The sequence below is a fragment of the Hyaena hyaena genome, unplaced genomic scaffold, assembly GCF_003009895.1.
Source record: "Hyaena hyaena isolate Hyena2069 unplaced genomic scaffold, ASM300989v1 scaffold_2, whole genome shotgun sequence".
Taxonomy (NCBI): domain Eukaryota; kingdom Metazoa; phylum Chordata; class Mammalia; order Carnivora; family Hyaenidae; genus Hyaena; species Hyaena hyaena.
The window spans coordinates 4,019,801-4,034,021 of record NW_024080634.1 but is presented as its reverse complement, the minus strand read 5'-3'; the positions used below and the strand labels follow the sequence as shown (position 1 = coordinate 4,034,021).

Here is a 14,221-nt window from a genome sequence, read left to right as displayed (position 1 = left end):
TCCGAAGTTGGAGATTTTAAGAGCGCTGCCACAGCTTATCCTTTGTTTTCCTGTGCATCAATTCCACCAAGTTACTAAGACTAAAAGGATAAATTACTCCAGTACAAATAGGCAAAACAGTCCAATTAAAATATATGCAACCCACATGGCAGACAATGGTCTAATTTCCTTAATATAAAAATTAGGAAAACTAAGGTCAAACATTCATTTGAAAAATGGGCAAAGGACATAAGCAAGCTGCTCACAGAAAAAAAGGTATCAATAGTTGTTAAATATATAAAAGTATACTCAATCACACATACACTAAAAGAGATATAAATTAAATGACAATGGGCATCCTTTTTCACCCCTGACATTCCAAAAGTTTGATAAAACTCTGGAGGGGAAGGCTGGAGAAATAAATATGGTGCCCATATACTGTCGGGGGAGCATTCTGTGATGGAACTTCTCAGAAGAAATCTGGTAAAGGTTATCAAATCTTAAACAGGCATATCCTTTTCCATAGCAATACCATTGCTAGAAAGTGAGCTTCCATATGTGATTGTGATTACATATGTGCAGAGGGATATTCCCTACAAGGTGGTTTAATATCCAAAAGAGGAAACTTCAGGCACCTGGGTGGCTTAGTAGGCTAAGTGTTGGATTTTGGCTCAGGTCATGATCTCACTGCTCATGAGTTCAAGCCCCACATCAGGCTCTCTGCTATGAGCATGGAGCCCACTTGGGTTCCTGTCTCCCTCTACCCATCCCCACTCATGCTTCTCTCTGTTAAAAAAAATAATACCAAAATAGGAAACTACCTAAATATCCACCCATGGGAGACTAACCACAGAATACATCTATCACTAGAAAACTATGAAATTTTTTACAAGGATTTAATAGAGCTACAGGTACAACATGGAATGATTTCTAAGATATACCATTAAGTAAAGAAAGCAAGATGTACCCCAATGTATTTCTGGTGTACTACATTTTATGAAAAAAAATTGGGTGAGGTATTTTTTAAAAAAAATATGTCTGTGAGGGATGCCTGGGTGGCTCTGTTGGTTAAGTGTCCAACTTTGGTTCAGGTTATGATCTCACAGTTTGTGAGTTCAACCCTCATGATGGGCTCTCTGCTGTCAGCACAGAGCCTGCTTCAGATTCTCTGTCACCCCCTCTCTTTGCCCCTCCCCCACTCCCACTCTCTCTGCCCCTATGCACATGTGTGGTCTCTCTCTCTCTCTCAAAAATAAACACTAAACATTTAAAAAATAAAAATAAAATAAAAGACCGATCTCACAGTGTGCAACTTCTGAGACTTGGTCATAAAAGGCATTGTGGCTTCTCTCTTGGATCCCTGCTCTGAGGAAAGCCAGATGCCATGTTGTGAGGACATGAAAGCAGCCCACGAAGAAAGCCCTAAGTGGTGAGGAATTGAACCACTTGCCAACAGTCATGTGAGTCAGCCACATTGACAGTAGATCCTCCCCTGCCCCAACCAATCCTTCAGATGAGACCACAGCCCTAAAAAAAAAAAAAAAAAGAGAAAGAGAGAGACCACAGCCCTGCCAATATAACATCTAGCCATCTCATGAGCTAGAACTACCCAACCAACATGATCCCAAATTCCTAACACAGTGAAGCTGTGAATAACAAATGTTTGCGGTTTTAGGGTGCTAAGTCTTAGAGTAATTTATTACATGGTAAAAGGTAACTAATACAGTGAGGATATTTGCATGTAAACTTGAACATGCACAGAATACCCCTGGAAAGAGATTCAGTGGCTGTCTTGGGGAAGAAAAACTGAGACACTGGACCTCAGTGGTGGAAAAAGACTTACTTTTTATTGTATTGTATTTCATTGTATCTTTTTTTAATGTTTATTTTTTTTGACAGAGCACAAGCAGGGGAGGGTCAGAGAGAGGGGGACAGAGGATCCAAAGCAGGCTTTGCACTGACAAGAGTGAGCCCGATGTGAGGCCTGAACTCATGAACGATGAGATCACAACCTAAGCCAAAGTTAGATGCTAAACTGACTGAACCACCCAGGTGTCCTCATAGTATCTTTTTATATTTATAATCTCTGTTTTATTTTTTTATATTTATTTATTTTTGGAGACAGTGAGACAGAGTGCAAGCAGGGGAGGGGCAGAGAGACAGGGAGACACGGAATTCGAAGCAGGCTCCAGGCTCTGTGCTGACAGCTCAGATGCAGGGCTAGAACCCACGAAATGCAGGATCATGACCTAGGCCGAAGTTGGACACTTAATCAACTGAGCCACCCAGGTGCCCCTATAATCTCTATTTTATTTCAACCTCACCTAAACCAAGATTAGGGACTTCACAGAAAAATAACATTTCTAAAAATACATATAAGATATTTAGTGTCTTAATATTTTTCACTGTGATAAACACTGCTGATTCTTTACTCAACATTCCTCTTCCTCCTTGCTAAATAAAACTCCAATTTTGTGGCAAAGGCAATGTGTCTAGTCCCAGGTCACAAATCAAAGGAGGTTTAAGATATGGATTACCAAACCTTTTCTTAAAGGACCCGATTGTAAATATTTTAGGCTTTGCAGAATCCAGCTGAAAATGGAATTGGATACCATCTCCCTGTGAGAAGGAGAATGATTTGCCAGAAAACATGGTGATGTCTATATTGTGGATAAAGTCTCTCCCCTTGGCCCCCACTATGCCCAAATACAAACCCCAGTTTGTGAATCAGAACTCTGTCAGAAAAAAAAAAAAATAGAAGACATTAATGATGGAAAAGGAGTCTGGGAGATTGAAACATTCACCTCCCCAACTCTGGGAGAAAACTCTGTATTTGCTGAATGTCAAAGGAGCTCAGAGAATAGCGACAGTGAAGGCAGCCTATTTTCAACAATCTTAAAGAATTGGTATTAGGGATCATCAGAGGGTCCTAGTCTGTGTCTCCCCAAATACAATCAAGTCAATAACACTGACTTAGTGACTACTGCTATGTCTGCGGGTCCTTCTGCTATGTATTCCTAGGCCTCCTTCTCATCTTTGCTGGCTCTTCCCCTTCCTGCCAGCATTAACTAGGTGCCTACTGTGTGCCAGACCCTGTGCTGGGGGGTGAGAGGACAACGGTGAGCCAATCAGTGTAGTCCCTGCCACCACAGGCATTCAGTGCTCGGTGTCTGTCCTCTGTGCTCGCTGGTAAACTCCATGAGGGCAGGGACCCTGTCCGTCTTGCTTGACATTGGGTCCTCAAACTCTAGCACAGTGTCTGACTGTGATAAATTCACATGTGCTAAGTTAACAGATTAATCTATAGCACAGTGGCCTACCTGAACCTAAACCATGGCTCAGAGCTTTGTACTCTATACATTCCTTCAAAGTCTGGGTTTTATTTTCTACATACATGACACTAAAGGGTAAATTTGCATGCCTAAAGGACCCAGTATGGTGTTTCTGAAGGTATCTTACGGGGTCTTCGGGTATCTGTTTCTGAAAGTATCTACAGATAGATATCTGTAGGCTATCTGAGTGGCCGAACGAAGAACAGGTGACCATGTGAAACCAAGGCCGTAAAGGAGACCCCCTGTGAGGAGGAGGAGGGGCCCACACTGAGGGTGAGGCGTGACTGCTCACTTACTTCCCTGGCTCCACAGCACAGGGCCCATGAGCCCAGTGAGGGACTGGAGCTGTGGCACGTGTGCAGCAAGCAAAGCAGAGCCACAAATTCCCAGAGCTCTCATGGGATTCCAGCATCTTGCAGCCAGGCTGTCAAGATGTCTTCATTGAGGAGAATGGCTCTGGCCCTTTCAGAAGAGACGCTGGCCTGGGACAGTGGGAAACAGATCTGTATCCAGCTTCTCACTAGCTGGGTCACCTTGAACTGATTAGGCATCCACCTGGCCATGTGCCTATCATTACCAAAAGGCACTGACTGAGAGCTTACCATGAGCCCACTGCCGTGCCAGGCAGGGAGGGCATGAGGTGGGGAAGCAATTACAACACGGACCTCACTCAGTGTGGTGAGAGGGACCACCCCCACCACCATGTGCATGTGCGTGCACAGGCGTGTCAGAGGTTAGCATAACACGGTGCTCGACCTCAGTTTCCACCCCAACCACCTCTACTGATTTCATAAATGTATTTGTAAGCAAGTTGTATCAGACACTCAGAACACAAGTAACAAAAACGTCATTTTGCAGGGAGACGTAAAGTCCTAAAAGTGCATCTTTGCCCATTTCCCTTCAGAGCGCACAGTCATAGCCCCCACACTACTATGAAAATACCACCTCCCTCTCAAGCTCCTCGGCGACCAAGCCCCAGAGAACAGGTCTCGACATGTTCTCTCTTGGTGAAAGGTGTGTGGATTGCTGCAGCCAACTGGTCTACCAGGAGTCAATCCGCTATTGCTCTGGACACATACCTACCCCTCTTTATTTTTTTTTTTATTTTTTTTAATGTTTTTAATTTTTTTTTATTTTACAAATAGTTTATTGTCAAATTGGTTTCCATATAACTCCCAGTGCTCATCCCCACAAGTGCCCTCCTCCATGCCCATCTCCCCCCTCCCCCCCACATCCATCAGTCCTCAGTTTGTTTCTCAGCATTCAAGAGTCTCTCATGGTTTGCCTCTCTCCCTTTCCCCCACCATTTCCCCCCTTCTTCTCCCCCATGGTCCTCAGTTAAGTTCCTCCTAATCCTCCTATACGTGCAAACATATGATATTTGTCCTTCTCTGCCTGACTTATTTCGCTCAGCATAACACCCTCAAGGTCCATCCATGTTGCTACACATGGCCAGATTTCATTGTTTCTCATTGCCATGTAGTATTCCATGGTATAGATAAACCACATCTTCTTGATCCATTCGTCCGCTGATGGGCACTTAGGCTCTTTCCATGTTTTAGCTATTGTTGAGAGTGCTGCTATGAACATTGGGCCTACCCCTCCTTTCTTACCACAGTCATGTGGTGTGGTGCTGCTTGGCTGCCTCCATTTATTTATGTATTTATGTATGTATTTATTTACGTTGGGGGGGGGCAGTTCTCAACAACAACGCTTCTTCAAAGGTCACAACTTTCTTGAGTTGTACTTTGTTCTACCAAATCCACCTCTCTAGAGACCCAAATGCGACGAAAAATGCAAGCTTTTGAGTTCCGCAGCACCTGCATGTTAATAGTTAAATAGATGGTGTCCAAAAACCTAATTTCAGAAATTCTTAGACTCTGGCCCAGGATTATTCATTGGTCACATTGCGGTTTTTTTAAGTCATGTGACAATTGCCAAGAAATCTATATCACAGATTGTCCCACGCCTAGACCCTGCCTCAAAGCACATATACTGGGTTAGAAGCCCCAAAGCTGTAAGCAAGACTTCCTCAGTGACTAAGTCCCCACAGCTGGTGAAGTCCCTACTTTATCCTTTGTTGTCAGTATTTTGTTTTGTTGTTTGTTATTGTCATGTTGGTACATTATTATGTTGTTTCCCTTTGCTATGAGTAAAGAAGAAAAGACTCTCTCTTACTAAATATTCTGCAGGGCTACTCTATAATTTGATGACAAATAATTAATACTCCTTTGTAAAAAATAAAAGTATGAATTAGCATGATCAGCAATTAATTTACCATACGATAATTCAAGGAAGCTTCCTGGGCCTGTTCTATACGTTCTTGGCTTTTTTACAAGAATACATTCTTGCATACTTACTGAATAAAATGAAATGGCAAATGAGTAAGATGAGAATTTTCACAAAGATGGGGACTATAAACTACCAGGTGGCAAAAAGTAGAAGCAGATTTTATTAGCACATGTTACTGGGTCATGTGTCCTTACTCTGTGGTACGTTTGCAACCAGTATATGTATTTTTAAAACACAGAGAGAAAACGCAAACGTTAAAAATTCACAAATAAAATATGGGCCAATTAATTAAAACTGTGTTTGCCAGACTGTCATATGAAGGCAAAGGGAATGTTTGAAATGCTTGCGGCGCTCTCCCTGAAAGAACAAACCTGTGAATTCTGGACTCCAGTAATGGCATTGGAAAACTTGACATGTTTACAAAACCCAGAAGGTCAGATGTCTACTATGGAGTAGAGCCCAAAGAAGGAACCTAAAGAAAGCGAAAGCTGGCAGAGAAATCCTATTTTGAACTCACTTAAGGATTTTAAATCAAAAGTAGGAATTTGCCAACTCAAAAGATACAAGTATCTAAAAGGTTTCTGCTTGGGACGCCTTGGGTGGCTCCGTTGGTTAAGCATCGGACTCTTGGTTTCAGCTTAGGTCATGATCTGGTTCGTGGGATCAAGCCCCGGGCCAGGCTCTGTGCTGACAATGTGGAGCCTACTTGGAATTTTCTCTCTCCCTCTCTCTCTCTCTCTGCCCTCCTCTGCTAGTGTGCACACTCTCTAAATAAACAAACAAACAAATATTTTTTAAAAATAAATAAATGAAAGGTTTTTGCTTGATTTCTACCCTGGAGTCTTTTTTGTTTTTAACTAGAATGATTTGTAGGATGAAAAAAACAAGGGGGTGCTTTAACAATCGTATGAGGCACAACTGAAGTGACCCTCAGAAGTTATATCAAACAGTAGTGTTTAAAAACCAATCTCCCTGATTGGAGATCTGGTTTTTCACTCTTTGTTTTTTTTTAAAGTAGGCTTCACAGCCAGCACAGAGCCCAATGTGGGGCTTGAACTCACGACCCTGAGATCAAGACCCAAGCTGAGATCAAGAGCCACATGCTTAGCCACTTATCCAACTAAGCCACTCAGGTGCCCCTGGAGATCTGTTTCTTTAAGAAAACAAGAGCGGGAGCAGGCACAAATGATCACCAAGCTGATCATGTCAGAATAAAACAGTCCGGACGGGGGATCCCGGGTGGCTCAGTCAGTTAAGCATCTGACTTCGGCGCAGGTCATGATCTCACAGTTTGTGGGTTCAAGCCTCCTATTGGGCTCTGTCCCTCCCCTGCTCACATGCTTGTTCTCTCTCTCAAAAATAAATAAACATAAAAAAAGAAAAAGTAAGTTATTAACGACAAGCCCCTTGCCTCTGCTATGCAAAATCTCCCCAGCAGAATCTGAGAAGAAAAATTTATTTTTTCTTTCCAAAACATTCCTATCCCCAGAGAATGGAGGTAATTAGATAGCTAGAGAGATTTTCCCTTAAAAAATAGTTGGGGGCAGGGGGAGGGATGAAATGGACAGGGGACCATTTCTGTGCAAAATCAATAGAAGTTTGTGGGAGCTAAGCAGATGTAACAATAAGAACACAGGGTTGGGGTTTTTTAAAAATTTTTTAATGTCTTTATTTATTTTGGGGAGAGACAGAGAGACAGAGCCTGAGCAGGGGAGGGACAGAGAGAGAGGGAGACACAGAATCCGAAGCAGGCTCCAGGCTCTGGGCTGTCAGCACAGAGCCCAATGCGGGGCTCAAACCCACAAATCATGAGATCATGACCTGAGACGAAGTTGGACGTTTAACCAACTGAGCCACCCAGGCGCCCCAAGAACACAGGATGCACTATGCTTAGCCCAGGCCGTGGTACTATTCTAAGTGCTTTACATAATCTAATTCTTGAATCCCCACAACAACCTCACCAGTAGGTACTATTATTATCCACACTTTATCCATAAGCAATAAAGACATAGAAAGGTTAAGTAGGATGCCCAAGGTCACACTGCAAGAGAGCAGCAGAGCCAGGATTTGATCCCCCTGGCTGTGGTGTCCACACTATTGGCCACCATGGTATATACCACCCTGTGTAGACAGCCCCCCATCCGAACCTCCATCTTGTTCCAAATCTGTGCTCACATGGAGGGAAGAATTTCGCACAGTCAAGGGAAGAGATGAAACACACAGGATGTGAATGGACCTTCAGCAGAAGGACACCCAACCCAGAATGGGGTTGGAAAAGGCTCCCCAGAGGAGATGACTCCCCCATGATGAATCTAGACACCCCAATGATAGAGGGGCAGGGGACAAGGAGAGAGTCGAGATGGGGAAAAACTTGATTCAGGCAGAAAACACAGCCCCTGCAAAATCTCCAGGCAGGAAAGAACGTGTTTCGCTCAAGGAATGGTAAGTCGTTCGATATGGCTCGCATAGTGGGTAACGGGCGGGGGGCATTCAAACAATACCAAAGAAGCAAGACTAACACCACGAGGGGCCTTGTGGCGGGGCTAAGGAGTGCAGATGTCTCTGAAATTCTGTAATAAACTGAAGAATTTTACAGGTTCAAACAAAGTGATCAGATATTATTTCCTAGCTCACCCGCCATCACCAAGGGCCTAGGTCAGAGAGAGGGGAGAATGGAAACAGGCAGACAGGTAGGAAGGTGTTACTGTATGTCAAAACTGTAACAAGAGGTTGGAAAGATGTTCTGGAATCAGGTGGCCATGAGACCAGAGCAATGGGAATTCCTTAAATCAAGAGCGGATCTGGGGCACAAGACCAAGGGCATTCAGCTCTTCCCCCTTCCCCCTCCTCCCTCCTCTTCCCTGCAGACTTCTGGCTCCCACAGGCCCTTCCGAGGGGCTGTGCCCTTAGGTTCGACGCCAATGCATACTCTTAAAAGGCCCCAGGGTCTTCAAAAACGCTCTGTAGCAGCCCCTTCCCCTAGTGAAGAAACACATGCCCTCTCCTCCTTCACCCGCTCGTCACCCAAGCAATTCCTGAAATTCTGATGTTAATCACTTTGGAAACATTTCTCTTTTTGCTTATTAGAATTTGCTTACATTCCCGTCAAGGAGCTTTAGGTCCTAACTGGCTTCTATAAGCCTGGAGGTATTTTGGAAGGATTACGATTCAACATGCAACGCACATTCTTGGCCTTATTATCTGCTGCTTTCCTGGTCTGGCCGAAGGTCTTCAGAAAGGGCTTTTTTAAACAAGATCCCCATGGAGGACGAGGAGGCGGCTACCACTGGACATCGCCTCTCCTTTTTGATGCCGTGTAGAAATGCCTATTTAAACTCAAAACTTCCTCAGTCGTACCCTACAGCTTCTTTAACAAAAGCGTTGCTCTCTTTCCATGGGAAGTTTGAAATATGACATAAAGGCAGATGATGTTCAAGTCATCACATCTTGTAAACTTCCAGAATGAATGTGAAAACGCTCAAAAAATATTCTAATATTTAAATAAATTTCCCTTTTCCTTCCAAACAGACCTCGTCGATTCTACCTACCAAAGAGAGATACCTTTTTTTGGAGCTGAGAACACTGGCCGGCTCAGGGCGGCTGAAATTTGAGCCCTGGGGCTACTTCTCACATTACAACCTGTTTACCCCTCGCCCCCCCCCCCCCGCAAGTAGTAGAGCTTCTTTTGGTGTGAATTGCTTTGAACATCAATAGGGTGTGTTGCTTTTTTTTTTTTTTTAAGTTAATTCTTCAATAACCTCCGGAGGAGAAGGGCCTGTTAGGATTTTCAAAACAAAAGACGGTGGGTTGCTCGATGCGCATCACCATTTCCCCAGCTACCTCCACCCAACCTCTCCGTTTGCAAGCCACCGAGTCTCACTGAAACGCTCCTTAAATCTCTCCAAGACGCCCAGGATGTCCGGCCTCCCTCCTGTGAATGGATGTGACACTCTTGACACTCGGGACACCTGGAAGACGGAGACTACAAATGGGAGGGGGTTGTGCTAAGAGTTGGGGGAAGCTCAGTTTACCTTCACGAAGAGCGTGATGTCGTGTTCCCGGCCCGAGGCCCCTTCCTCGGACGCCTCGCCGTCCTCCCCGCGGCCGTTCACGCGCGCGGTCTCCTCCCCGCCCTCCACGCTGCGCTCCTCCGCCAGGTGGTTGCTGAGCTCGGCCTCCGGCTCCGCGGCCCCAGGTGGCGCGGCCGCCCCCGGATGCGCGCTGCTGTCGGGGGGCCCCTCGTCGGCCCGCGCTGCGACCTTCTCGCCTGGCCCCTCCGGGCTGCGCTCTCGCCTCTCCTCCTCCGCCTCCCCCACCTCCTCCTGGGGTTCACCCGGGTCCCCTCCCTCGACAGCGTCCGCCCTCGCGTCCCCGGGGGCCACTTCCTCCGATTGCTCTGTCCCCGGGACCCCCGCCTCGTCGGCTGCACCCCGAGGCTCCCCTGCAAGCTCCCCGGGGCCGCCCCCGCCAGTCTCCGCCGCTGCGGCCTCAGTGGCCTCGGCCTGGGGCTGCGGGCCGCGGTCCCCTCCGTCCTGGGCTTCACTCTCGGTCCCGCGCGTCCCTCCCGCCGGCCCCGCTGCGTCCATGCTGGGCCCCGGCGCCCCCGGCGCGCTGCCTCCCTGTTCCTCCGGCCCTTGCTCCGCTTTCTCTTTCGCCCCGGGGGCCTCAGGCTCCCAGGGGCCCCCCTGAACCTCGCTCGCGGCCTCGCCCTGCGCGCCGCGCCCCGGGCTCGCCTCCTCCACCTGCTCCGCGCCAATCTCCCCCTCCTCTCCCTGGGGGGCGTCTGCGCCCCCCGGGGCGCCCTCCTCGGCCTCCGCGTCGCCCTGCGCCGCCCTCGCGCCCCGCGTCTCGGCCGCCGGGCCACCGTCGGCGCCGGGCTCCGGCTCGCGCTTTCCTCCGCCCGGGTCGGCGCTTTCCGCCGGGTTCACCGCGGCCGCGCCCGCCCCCTCGCCCCTCGGCGCCTCCGCGGCGCCCTCGCCGGCCTCCTCCCGGCCCGCGGCCCCCGACTCGCCAGGTTCCTCCGCCACAGGCGCTGGGGCCTCAGGCGGCCCCTGGGGACCCGGGGGGCCCCCCTCCAGCTCCACGGCCTCGGCCATGGCCGCAGATCCCTGTCCTCCACCGGGGACCCTAACTTGACACTGCGGATGGGTCAAGTGGCCCTGGGCGTGGAGGCCACTGCACCCCTTCCAACAGGACGCCTCGCTCCGGGCTCTGGTGGCGCCCGGCGGGGCCGTACGCTGGACCCCAAGACCCTGCGCCCCTTCTCCCAGATTTAAGCTTTCTGCTATCTTCCTCCACCGCAACTGTTTCGCCCAGGTTCCAACCCAGCCTCTAATTCCGACCCGAGTTCGCTGGAGTGCTGGAGTTCGCTGCACCGGGGTGCGGAGCCCGGCTGCGAGGGCCTCTTAGCTCCTGCCCCCTGTGAAATGCCTGGCCTGCCGTCCAGGGACTGACCAGCAGTCATCCGTGCCAACTCCGTCCCCCCCCCCCCGGGGCTTGGGCGGGGCTTGCACCCCATCCTCTCCCCCTGTTCAGGTGGCCTGGGAGCCTGGCCAATGACAGCCTTTCCCATGGCCCTTGTGAATTTCAGTGAAAAGATCCCGCTTCTCCTGGCAGCTTGGGTGTTTTCTGTAATAGCATCATGTTCCAGAGCCATTTCAACCCCACACGCCCCCAACACCACACGCTGGGCACCCAAATATGAAACTCCGCTCTCCCCCCGGGGAGCCAAGGGTTAAGTTCCTCAGCTGATATCCAGCGCAGATGCCCACATCCTGCCTCAGTGTCCATGAGCAAAGGTGGTAAATCCAGGAAGAAGAAAGGGAGATACCCTTCCAATTTTTGGAGGGCCCTCCTGAGAAGCCCCTATAGTGAAGCAAGAGCCAGTTGAGCTGCTCTGATCAGCGATGGGTTCTGCTGTGCATGAGGGCGTCCCCCCTCTCAGGTCTGACAAGTCGGGGGCCCTTGCACTGGGGAAATGCTAGGTGCTTTACCTCTCTGGTCCCTGAAGACTCTAAGAATCTGTCTTGCAGATTCTCCTAGATTTCCTAAGCCCCTGGCCAGTGCTTTAGCCTGAGTTGTGTGTTAGAGGTTTGGGGAGCTGTGGGTGGGGAGATGAAAATATAAGATTTGAAGGATGTGAGTTGTAGAATTCCCTGGGTTAGGAACCCCCTGGAATCACAGACTGGGTGGACACCTTTTCCCTAAGAAAAGGAAGCTAGGAAGAAAATGACATGGTAAGTTCATTATGAGCTCGGCTGAATCATGTGAGTTAGAGAGAGGAGCTTCTTGCCCAGGATGGCCCAGGATGGCCCCGTCCAAATGCGGTGGAGCGGAGAGCCCAACTCAACACTGATCTGAGTCATCGGGCTCTTGACGGCTTTGACGCTGCCTGCGACACAGTAGTCCATCCTGTCCACAGAGGGCTCTGTTATCACTAAAAGATAAGAGGATGTCTTTGGTAGGTCTCGGAGTCACACATCTGGCCAATCACTGGGATGTCTCCATCTAATACCCACTGACAGGTGACAAGACAGGAGCCCAGTGTCACCCAGATCCATGCCGCCTTTCCACAAGGTTGTTTCCTATCCAGAAAGGAAGGGACCGGAAGCTTCATCACCACAAAGCGCGGCACTTCTACTCAAAGCTCCACGCTCACACGTGTGAGCTAGACAGACACGTCAGATACAGGTGGTGCTCTGCAAATGCTCCTGTCACCTAGAGAAAGGAACCCCGCCTTGTGGTACTCACAAGGCCAGGAGACAACCATTAGCCTTATTTCTTAAGGAAGGATAAAACCAGCAGAGGCAGCCCCAGAACAAGCCCAGTACAGGACTGCAGTCCCTTTACGCAAACGCTGTGAGGCCAGATGTGTTTCAGAAAACAGAATTCTTAGAACGATGGCTGAGTGTTTATAGCGTGTATTATGTAACACCGCGCACCACCCTGTGGTCAGACACATTAATATTCTGCAGTGGCACCAGCGAACATGAGATGGAATATGTCAAAAACCACACAGCTTCAGGGCCCCCAGTTCAAGTTCACTACACATGAGCTGTGGTCAGTCTGGCTGTACTTCCGGATGAGTTCCCCCCACAGCTTACAGTTTTCAGAGCATTTTGGATCTGAGAATGTGTAAAATGTACTGCAGCCTTGTGACCCATGGAAGGGGCTCCAGGGTTATTTGCTCTACTCGGAAACATCCAAGATTAGTTATGTCTATACATTTCTTCTCAATAACAAACAACTGTCTCCAATGCTCTGTTTTCTCTCATTCTCTCTCTCTCTTTCTCACACACACACACACACACACACACACGCACAAATTAAAGGCACATACATATGTGAATCAATATTCCATGAGCCTTAACTCAAGCAAAATTTATACAAATATCCTGATTATAGGAAGTTTGGCATCTCTAAAAAAAATCTCCTTTTGAATCAAGTCAAGAGATGATTAATGAATGGAAACTCAGTACAGTTGACTGGCTGGCCCCAGGTAGTGTACTTAAAGTCTTTTCTGTCCTCACAACTGACCCTACATATCAAACGAGGCCATTTTATTCTGTAGTATTGGGATTTAATTTTTTATAGTGTTTGGATTCATTACTCATATGAACACTGGCTTTCAAAATAACACCATGCTTTCTGTAGAATGTGGAAGCTTTCACTTTTTAATAATAGTCTTAGTAAGCAATTTTTAAATGTTTATATCACATAATTCTGCAGGGTTTTTTTGTTTTCTATAAATTAAACACATGTATTATTTTTACATGAATACAGGCTCACAGCTGAAAATAGAGAAGATAGAAAATAAGAAGGCTCTTTACAATTTTTTCTGAAATCACATTTCTCACGATAACCACTTTCTTCATTTTTGAGAAAGAGGCTATTCTAGACACTAGGCATGCAGCAATGAACAAAACTGTATGCCTTCCATTGCAGGGCTTTGGGGTGAGCAAAAATAAGTAAGTAATTAAGCCAGAGGCCTTCGGATAATGCTAAGCTTTATATAGACTTTGCAGTCATGCCCATGCACATACTGAAAACCTTAACTCCTTTCTCTCACACCCTACATCCAACCTGCCAATAAATCTTCTTGCCCACTTTTTAAAACATATCCAGGGTGCACCTGGGTGGCTCAGTCGGTTAAGCATCCAACTCTTGATTTCAGCTCAGATCGTGATCTCGTGGTTCATGAGTTCGAGCCCCACATCTGGCTCTGAACTGACAGTGCAGAGCCTGCTTAAGACCTCCTATCTCCCTCTCTCCGCCTCTCCTGCTCACACACACACACACACACACACACACACACACACACATACACACTCTCAAAATAATAAGTAAATAAATACTTAAAAAAATAAATAAATAAAACATATCCAGAATCCAACCTCTTCTCTCTACCCCCAACTGCTACCCCACCAGGCCAACCCACCATTAACCTCCCAGTTGGTCCCCTTGGTTTTCCCTCAGTCTGTTCTCCACCGCACAGCCAGATGACCCCCACTGAAATCACGAGTCCACCAGTCCACTTGTATGCGTGAAACCTGTCAAAGGCCTCCTGTCTCACACCAAGAAGAAGTCAAGTCCCTACACATCAAGTATGACTCCTATAA

The 14,221-nt window shown here is 47.8% G+C and overlaps 1 protein-coding gene across 1 annotated transcript in view; it reads right to left on the bottom strand.

The window, feature by feature from the left end:
• Positions 1 to 10,699, bottom strand: part of CLIC6 (chloride intracellular channel 6) — a 46,230-nt gene extending 35,531 nt beyond the window's left edge. The window contains exon 1 of the mRNA XM_039228938.1: positions 9,635 to 10,699. Within this exon, the coding sequence (XP_039084869.1) occupies positions 9,635 to 10,699 (1,065 nt within the window). The remainder of the gene's footprint in view (positions 1 to 9,634) is intronic.
• Between the last annotated feature and the right edge of the window lie 3,522 nt (positions 10,700 to 14,221).